General features: G+C 42.1%; 1 protein-coding gene across 1 annotated transcript; it reads left to right on the top strand.

Annotated features, from left to right (window-relative positions):
• Positions 1-1,967: 1,967 nt before the first annotated feature.
• Positions 1,968-7,680, top strand: LOC110168246 (neuronal pentraxin receptor). The gene is made up of 5 exons (XM_055158344.1): positions 1,968-2,804; positions 3,340-3,652; positions 4,907-5,148; positions 6,258-6,437; positions 7,225-7,680. The coding sequence occupies exons 1-5, from the start codon at positions 2,130-2,132 to the stop codon at positions 7,462-7,464; spliced, it is 1,650 nt and encodes a 549-aa protein (XP_055014319.1). The 5' UTR covers positions 1,968-2,129; the 3' UTR covers positions 7,465-7,680.
• The last annotated feature ends 2,390 nt before the right edge of the window (positions 7,681-10,070 follow it).

Genomic DNA, 10,070 nt, shown 5'->3' with positions numbered 1-10,070 from the left:
AAAAAAGTAGTGTGATGTATCTTTCAGTTTTCTTCAGCATAAATATTTTTGATTAAATACTGCAGAAAGGTTTTAGACAAAAATTAAAGTCCAAAATTCACCTCTGTAAAGTATGAACTCCAGTGTGAGACTTGCACTAAACCAGTGCTTCTCTGTGATCTCTGAAAGCAGAACTGAGGCTCTGAGCTACTGAATGAAAGAGCACAGAAAAACACATGACCAAGGTTTTAATGGTAAAACTTGCTTTTGGGAGGTGATTCATCTGTTTTAAATGTGAAACAGCTTTTTGTTGAGATTAAAATTGAGGAAAAAAATACATGTGCTAAAAGCAATTAAAAACAAAAAACAAAAAACAGTTGATTGTTCAGTCATTTCTGCTGAGACCCTTCTCTCTGTTTGACACAGGTGTGAAATATCTTACTGTTTAATTTTGGGTGTTTTGCCATTATGGTTGAATTTCAAAGTGATAGAGTTTGGGCCAATGTACTTTTAAGAATTAGCAAGTGCAATCTGATGAGTAGGTCTTCTAAAAGAACACATTTTAGGCAGCAGGTGTGGACTAGAGTGGAATAGAGTTGAGCTCTGAAATAAGCTGGAGCAGGAGTGAATATGCAGTTACAATGGATGCTCCTATTTTACTCTGTGTCTGTAATTTGAAGGAGCAGCAGCTCTTCTCCAAGTTCATTACATGTGACTGAGCTCCTCACCCAATTTCTAAGGGAGCTCTCAGCCACCCTGCACAGGAAAGTCATTTGACCACTTGTCTCCCTATCGTGTCCTTTCAGACAATACCCAGAGCTCAGGACCATAGGTGAGTGTAGGAACAGATATTTAAACTAGGTCTGAACCAGAACTAAACCAAGACAAAACAAGGACTAAACCAGGATCATAGGTGAGGGTAGGAACGATTGACCAGCAAATGGAGAGTTCTGCCTTCATGCTCCATCCTCCCCTCACTCATGAACACGACCCCGAAATACCTGAACTCCTCCACTTAAGGCAGTGACTTATTATGGTGTACAATAAACAAAATGTAAAATATGTCTTCATGTACTGCAGTCTGGACTGATATTTTGCAGATGACCATTCCATAGGGGTGCGATGCTATCTTTGTTGAACTTTAATCTGAGCTTTATTTTACCACAATCTACCATAATGACTTAGTTGGAACTACAACAGGTGATCTGATTTGTGCTGTTAAATAAGTCCCTCTCAAATAACATTACAGTCACAAGTTTTAACCAACAGTTTTTCAGTTAGTCTCACATTTGCGTTGAAAAGATAATAACAAATGGAACCACGAATGCTTTATTTTACCTTGAGCTTTTCAAACTGTTTTGGTAATTATTGCTATAAGGCTTTGGTTTCCAAGCCAAATTTTTCTTGATTTTAAAGGCTCTTTATTATGCATATTGACTCTTTAAGTGAGCTTTAAGTTATTAAAATGTTGTTACCTCCTCACAAAAAGACCTAGAGTTGTGTTTTGTTTCTTTCACACACAACTCCAGGTCTGTTTGTGATGAAGAAACAACTAGATTAGAACAAAGATCAGAAAATAAGGGCCCTTTAGACCTTGATTTAGAGCTACTGTTTCAAGTCAAGCACTGTTTTCTCCTCTGTGGTTCCTCTGATTTGGTTCAAGTCCTAGATTACTCTACAGTCCTCATCCACAGAGCCTCTGTTGGCTTATTTGAGTAGCACATGATGGTCCGATGTGAGCCATGACCCTGGCTCCTGAGTATGTTCAGCAGAAACATATCGATCAACTGATTCCTAGGCGCAGTATGACTCCTGGACGGTGTGCTTTTAGGGGGTGGAGAGGTTTGTTTCATCACGTCAGAGGCCTGTTACAGCCATAAGAGCCCTGAGTGTCCTGTCATGATCATATGATCTGCATGCGTCATCGCAAACACATGCACGTTCACCGTGGCATTTTTCGCTTACACCCCAACAGCAGCTTCAGAAACGAGGTTGTTTGACGTTTAGCGCATGCGCGCGGGCTCCAACGTCTCCATGGAAACTGTTGAGCGGAGCTTGGCACCGCACGGACTCGCAGCATCCCTCAGAGCATCACTGAGCCGTGATCAGCCTGCACTGCTCGGATCCATACTCTGTTTCAAAGCGCCAACATGAAGTTTATGGTGGTGCTCGTGGGCGCAGGCAGCCTCGCTTTCCTCGGAGCGGTCATCTGCATCATCGCCAGCGTTTATCCGCGAAAACGGATCGCTCCAGACGGGGACAACAGCACCTCCTCTGAGGGCCTGCTGCGGCCCCTGGAGTCCGAGGCCGTGGCTCAGGCGGGGCCGCTGGGTGCGCTTCATGGAGGTTCCTCGTATGATGGGGCCAATGCGCTGGGCGGACTGGATCTGGACCTCCCCATCCTGAACGAGCTGGGACAGAACCCTGCGCTGAGCTTCAGCCGCCTTGTCTGCACTCCGCTGCCGCTTGGAGATTGCGGCGGTCGGGTACAGGCCGACGAGCCTCTGCCAGGAGTCGCGGATGAAGACTGGAGCAGTCTGCGCGCCACCGCGGATGAGCTGCAGCAGGTGATTCTTCAGCAGAATCAGCAGATCCTCATGGATCAGAGGACCATCCGTGAGCTTACAAGCAAACTGAGCGAGTGTGAGAGCGGCCTGGAGGAGCTGCCTGCCCCCGAAAGGAGTGTCGACTTGTGGAGCGGCAATCGTCGCATTATGGCGGGGGATGAGGTGGGCTCCACGGCCGCGCAGCTGCAGACAGCACGGGCAGTGGAGGAGCTGGCCCGGGCCATCATGGACCTGAAAGACCGCATCGAGAAACTGGAGGTGAGTTAGAGTAAGCCTAAAGTGATAAATAACACAATCTATATCCCCAGCTCTAATGTGCGCTGTGTGCATGCGCGTGACACCGCCTGCTGCGTGTCCTATTGTACACCTTCAGGGTGATCAATAATTCACAAGGACACAGTGTGCACGCGCTCAGCGAGGGCCCTGTGCACACATTTGTGTTTAGCTATTTATCGTAGGACAGTGTGGTGGAATACAAACATATGGGCCCAGCGCCGAGCTAGACACGAAGGCGCGCGCAGCAACTCTTCACAGGCGCAGATCGAATCCACAGATGTTACACCTGATGGTGTAAAGTGGCGTCATAAACGCTCGTGGAAAGCTGTTTTTCTAGCTGTTTTTAGCCTAACATAACAATAGTTTGGATGAAAACATTTTATTAATAAATGTATTCCTTCATAAATGTATTCCATGCTCTACGTAAGCAAATGTGTGTGCCATGTACGCCCACGCACGTGTCCATGTACCTCTATGGCTCTAACCTCAATAACCTTGTATATTACTGTATATATAGGCGGAGATCGGGCCTCCTGCTCTGAACCGCTCTGACTCCTTCTCTGGGGGCAGTCCCAAGGGGAGGCCCTCCACCCCACCTCCACCAGCAGCAGGCTCCCTGAAGCCCCACAGACCAGTGCAATCGGCCAAATCCGCGTCTAAGGGCTCTGCAGCTCGGCCCAAGGGCCCCTGGAGAGTGGAGGACCTGGAGGGCGAGCTGGAGAGGAAGATCAAAATGCTGGAGAGAGAGCGTCAGGCCATGAGGAAGGAGACACAAGGGCCCCAGGACAAGATGAACTCTGGAGGGGAGAGTGTCAGCCCGCCACAGCATGGTCAGACCTGCTTCTGATTTATACTACCAGTCCAAAATCTGGACATATTTTGAATTTATTTTTCTTCTTTATTTCCATGATTATTTACACTGTAGATTCACACTGAATGCATGAAAACATTATGAACAAATATGTAATATCCATCCATTTTCTTCTACTTACCCGGGGGTGGGTCGCAGGGGCGACATGCCCGGAACACCTCCCGAGGGAGGCACCCAAGAGGCATCTGGAACAGATGCCCGAGCCACCTCAACTGGCTCCTCTCCATGTGGAGGAGCAGCAGCTCTACTCCGAGCTCCTCCCGCGTGACTGAGCTCCTCATCCTATCTCTAAGGGAGCACCCAGCCACCCGGAGGAGGAAACTCATTTCGGCCTCTTGTATCTGTGATCTTGTTCTTTCGGTCCTTACCCAGATCTCATGACCATAGGTGAGGGGACGAACATAGATTGAGCGGTAAATCAAGAGCTTTGCTTTCCAGCTGAGCTCCCTCTTCACCACAGCGCTGCACCAATCCACCTGTCAGTCTCACGCTCCATCCTCCCCTCACTCGTGAACAAGACCCTGAGATACTTGAACTCCTCCACTTGAGGCAGGGACTCTCCACCCACCAGGAGAGGATATATGGAATAACAAACAAAAATAACTCAAAACTTGTTTTCCATGTTTTGCCAATCTCTGATCTAAGAGGTAGATGTTGATTTGAAAACTTCCACTACATGTCATCACAAGATGGAACAGAGTATTTTGACCTATGGAAATGTAGAAAGACTAATATATCAGGTTTATTCAAACAAAGAAATTGACAAATGAAGCAAAACATAATTCTAGGTATGTTTATGAACATTAACATTATAGTTAACATGCAAAACATAGCTTCAAGCTCCAAAAATAATCTGTTTTGTGTGGTATAGGGTCTTTAAAAAGGGGGTATTACACTTCCATGGATTATTAGCTAACAGATGTTTACCAAATATTACATTTTGAGTCCTTTGCTCCCAGGTCTAAGTCACTCCCCCTTCAGTGTGACATTACATTATAATCACTGTGCATCCCAGCAATGAAACTACTGCACAATGCCAAAAAACTGGCAGAGTTTGCTAATAGGTATATTGTGTCACTGTAACTCCTGACCATTGCACTATAGAGATACACATGCAGATCATCCCCCAGTATGACAGGGCATCACCTCCAAGTATCAACATGTAGAGTGTATAGTTTTGGATTTCCAGCTGTGTCTCTTGTCTCATGTCCAGGCCTGAGCGAGCCTTCCTTCCCTGATGGTTTCGTGCTGTCCTTCCCCATCCGCACTAACTACATGTACGGTGTGGTGCGCCGAGAGGTGACAGAGATGTACGCTTTCACCGCCTGCCTGTGGCTCCGCCCCACAGAGGGAGGCATTGGAACCCCCTTCTCCTACTCTGTTCCAGGACAACCCAATGAGCTGGTACTCCTACAGGGGGCGCACAACCCAGTGGAACTGCTCATCAATGACAAAGTGAGGCTGTGCCACAACTTAACTAGGTCTAAAGAAGGACTAGAAATTAACCAGGTCTAAAATAAGACTACACCAGAACTTAACCAGCTCTAAAGAAGAACTAGACCAGAACTTAACCAGGTCTAAACCAGGACTGCTTAGAAAAAGCCAAAGACTAGAGAGTTTGGATTTGACTTGGCTTTGTGTTGGTTCCACTATAGACAAGCTGAATCTGTGCACCTGGATGAGTTTATTTATCTGCAATGGCACATTGCAGATTAATCAACATTAGACAATGTAAATGTGCCTGAGTTCAGCTCATTTTCATATAGTCCCTTGACCATATGTGAGAAAGGCAGCATAAAAATGTAATCACACAACAGATATTTAAAATATACAATAAATTGCAAACACAGATACATTATAGGGCTCACAAATCTGTGTTTACACAAGCCATTTTTATTATTCTTTTTAAAAGAGAAGATGGAGGGACATCCTTGTATGGCCTCTAGTGTTCCACTGTTGGGAAGTGAGTCTCCCCTCATTGCTCACTCTGCCCTCACTCCATCAAAGTTCACAAACTCAATGAGCAAAGCCTGTTTGAGCCTCTACACCTAACAGATGTGTTTGAACTGAATCCTAAATTGAACATGAATTCTGATCCCCTTCAGACTGGGACCCAGTTGTTTTGGTGGAACAGGTTCAGACCAGGTTAAGTCAGACATTTCCCAGTTGAACATTAGGAGTTCTGACCTCATATCTTTTATATCATATCGGTTATAATACAGTAAACAAATCTCTCAAAAAGAGTTCTGTCAGAATTAACTTAAAAGTAACAAAAGTTTACATTTCCACAGTTTTGCTGATTAGCTTTGTTGCTCACAGTTTAACTCATATGTGAAGTGTCATCTAATCATCTCCCAGCTCCCAGTGACCAGAACGCACCATTAGTCTCAGTATGACATGGTTTTAGTCACTTGCTATGAACACCAGTTTGAACACTATTTACCATTCAAAACATTTCATTTGTCGACGGTATAGTTTTCATTGACTTTTTATTCTGTTTTTGTTTATTTGATTTGAAAAAATGTGTACACTGAAAAAAGTGAACATGGGTCGCGTGTGTGCAGGTGGCTCAGCTGCCCCTAGACCTGCCTCGGGGCCAGTGGCAGCACGTGTGTGTGAGCTGGACGCTCCGTGACGGCGTGTGGAAGGCCTACCAGGGGGGCCGACTCAAGGGCCGAGGGGAAGGGCTGGCGGCCTGGCACCCCATCAAGCCCGGAGGAGTGCTCATCCTGGGCCAAGAACAGGTCTGTATAAGTACTTTTCAAAGTCCCCTGACTACAAGAAGGCATATATTGTCCTAAAAGTAGTATTAAAATAGAATTGCTTTGGAAAAACACGTTCACATATGACAAGAAATGACTACCCAGTTCAATTTGATTTATGTATTATTTGTTCCATGTGTGGGAGGAGTGTGTAGGGTGTAACATTCAGAGGTGAGCAGAGCAGCTAAACTGGTTTTGTATTTGTTAACTTTTTATTTATAATATTTGTAAACAGAATTAGGCAGTACAAATGGCAATATCATTTCAATCTTAACGGTGATCATTTGTTTCTATCCTGCCTACTTATATGTATTTAGTGTTATTCCAACAATTCAAATTCTGGGTCAACATGTGGGATTCAAAATGGCCACACAACATTTTTCCATCAATAAAAACACAGAAATAAAATTCTGCTTCTTACAGTGAAATACCACTATGAAGGGATGGGGCCCAGCACTGCAGTTTTAAACAGGAAGTCATTTCTATCATTCAGCTGTTTCACAATGCAATTTACTATGAACAAAATGTAAAATAATGATACACGTAGGTTCTGTTTTAAAATATGCAGTATGGTGATGATTTATAGAGTTACAAACTCAGCAGGGTCTCTACCTCTGATGTGACAATACTGAAAAGCAGATTGTTGTGTGATTCATCAAACAAGTGTGAGGAAGCAACAAGTTATTTTGGCATGTGTCCTTTACATTACTTTCCAACAGTGGTTGTTGTGAAGGTGTAAATGCTGACGTGATGTTGTGCTGCTGTTCAGGACACAGTGGGAGGCCGCTTCGATGCATCCCAGGCCCTGGTAGGGGAGCTGTCCCAGTTTAACCTGTGGGACCGTGTTCTCAAACCCGCTGAGGTGTCTGCTCTGGCCGACTGCAGCTCCTCCGCTCTGGGGAATATTGCTCCCTGGACAGACCTGGATGTGGACGTGTACGGAGGGGCCACCAAAGAGTCCACCGAGCCCTGCCATGGTGCCCACAAGCTCCCAAGTCCCAACCAGTGAGGGCCCAACCAGTGAGAGTCCAACCAACCAGGCTCTCCACATGTTGTTGTATTGTGTCCTGTATTGGAAGGTTTCAGATAACATCACATTTGATAGAGTTTAATGTTTAATGAGACAACACAGGAAAAAATATGATTTTGTTAATGTGCCAGTGTTGTAGTGTGGGTGGATATATTTAAACATGAGGTTTAGCACCAGTGGATTGTGATGTTTCTTTAAAAAAATAAAAATAAATCATGTTTAATAGTTACATGAAATCTGGCTCTTGCTCTGTCATGGTTTTGACATGTTTTTACATAAAGGGCCCATACACTGCTGTCTGAACTATGTTGTTTCCCTATCACAAACACCTGGAGAGGTTTTTTTTTTTTAATATTCACAGATAAAAAAAACTTAATATTTAGGCCAAGTTCTTCTCTCACTGTTTTCTCACTGTGATGTCATGTGATAATAATGGAAGTGCTCCATCATGTTTCTTCCATCATGAGATTGACTCTTGCGAGCTTTAAACCATGTTAGAATGTTGTTATCTCATGAAAAAATCTACATTAGAACAGAGATCATAAAATGGCATAATATGGCCCATTTAACACTTTTTAAATGACATTAGGAGATCAGTCTTGAAGAGGCCAGGGGTAAAATGCACTGGAGTGGCCTAGAGTTAGACTGTGCTTACACTGTGACTCTCTGCCACCAGTTTTGTCATATGTGAAATCCAAAGACAATAAAGTACATACACTATCAGACAACAACATGCAACTCATTATTGTCTGCATTTACTTCGCTTAAAGCTTAAAGGTGCACTGCAGAACTTTTCTGGTGGGGGGGGGATCTAAATCCTTGTATCATTCATTAATTTGTTTTTCAAAATAAAATCAAAAATTTGAACATGAAAAAACTGCTATTGTCTTTATTATTTGTCTCCAAAATCAAAATGAAAAAATGGATAATGACTCTTTTTTTTGTTTTGTTCAGTTCTCGATTTTGTGTTTAAATTAATAATGGAAAAAAACTGATAACAGCTAAGCCAATGATGTTCATTATGTCTTCTTATATACTTTAACTTCTTAGGTTCTTTTTAAAGACAATGCAGTGATAACAGCTGTTTTCCATTTCCATGACAACTGTGCTTGTCTAACATTTTAGATGATCATGTTAACTAAATAACACAATTTCCCCCCCCAAAAAAAAAAAATAATAATTATGATTATGCTTTCTTCAGTATGAATACAAATTCACAGATGATTCAACTGTCAAAAATACACTTCACAGGCATTATTTATTGAGCAGAAGAACTACACACGGGCTGAACCAGGACTGATCCCAGCATCACAGTTTAAGTCACGGAAACAGGAAACAGCTGTTATCTGTTTTTTCCCATTATTCATCTACACAAAATCAAAAACTAAAAAAAAAAGAAAAAAGAATTGTTATCCCTGTTTTCATTTTGTTTTGGAGATAAATAATGAACAATATAGTTGTTTTTTCCTTTTCTTATTTTTGGTTTTATTTTGAAAAAAAAGAATTAATGAATGATACACGGATTGATCTGCTACTTGCTTATCTGTTACTGCTTCACCTGGAATGTTCCATAGCTTGGCATTAAACTGTAGACTGTAAAAAGATGGCTTGCAGTTATGAGATGAATTTGGACCCATTTTCCATATTAGGAAAATGAATTTATTTATGGACAGCAAACAGCAAAATGAAAACATCATGATCATGTAGAGCGGGTTAATACAAACTTTTTTAGACCAAATGGAGCCTGACAGCAGCAGTTACAGAAAGAGGAGCCAAGCTTTTTCAGTACAAAGTGAAGGTGTTGGAGAAAAATTATGCAGAGCACCTTTCCTGATCTCTGTTATAATGTATTTTTCTCACCGCAAACAGACCTGGAGTTGTGTTTTTGTTTCATTCACACAAATCCTGTATATTTAGGCTGAGTTCTTCTCTCAAAGCGAAAACACTCTGTTCCTCCTTATAGTGTCATTTAGTAATACAGGAAGTGTTCCACTGTGTGTTTTAAACTCAGTAAACTTTTATTAGAATCATTTGGATAATTTCAGATCTTTAACTGCTAATCTCTACTGAACTAACGGTAAAAGGGAGCTGTTAACTTGAAAAGTACTATGACATCACAAGGTGGAACAGACTAAAAACATCCATACAAGGTTACTCAAACATGTGTGAATGAAACAAAACACAACTTGTAAGTATGTTTTTATGAGGTCACAAGAATCCACTGACTTATGACAGATTTGTCTTTTCAACAAACTGTAGTTAGTATCTTACCTGCTTTACCTAGTTTGTCATTTTAATGGAATTTATCATTGTACTTCTTGGTTGAATGTGGGTAGCACTAATTCCATACACTGTTAACCAGGGCTAAACTTGTCTAATTTATGACAAACATACTTCAGTGACCACACCTTTATGTTTAAATTGTTGAAAATTTTACAGTTTATTGTTCATGCATTTTGGATGGCATAGATAATAGTGAAATAGAAAGTTATTGGGCCTTTAATAAAAATAATAATAATAATAAAGAAAGGAATAAATAAATAAATAAATAAATAAGCTATCAACCAAATATATGTCAACTACAA

Source organism: Boleophthalmus pectinirostris, unplaced genomic scaffold, assembly GCF_026225935.1.
Source record: "Boleophthalmus pectinirostris isolate CB_2022bp ecotype Guang Dong unplaced genomic scaffold, ASM2622593v1 HiC_scaffold_22, whole genome shotgun sequence".
Lineage (NCBI taxonomy): Eukaryota > Metazoa > Chordata > Actinopteri > Gobiiformes > Gobiidae > Boleophthalmus > Boleophthalmus pectinirostris.
Note: the sequence above shows the minus strand (reverse complement) of the source record. Positions and strands in the feature narration are given on the sequence as shown.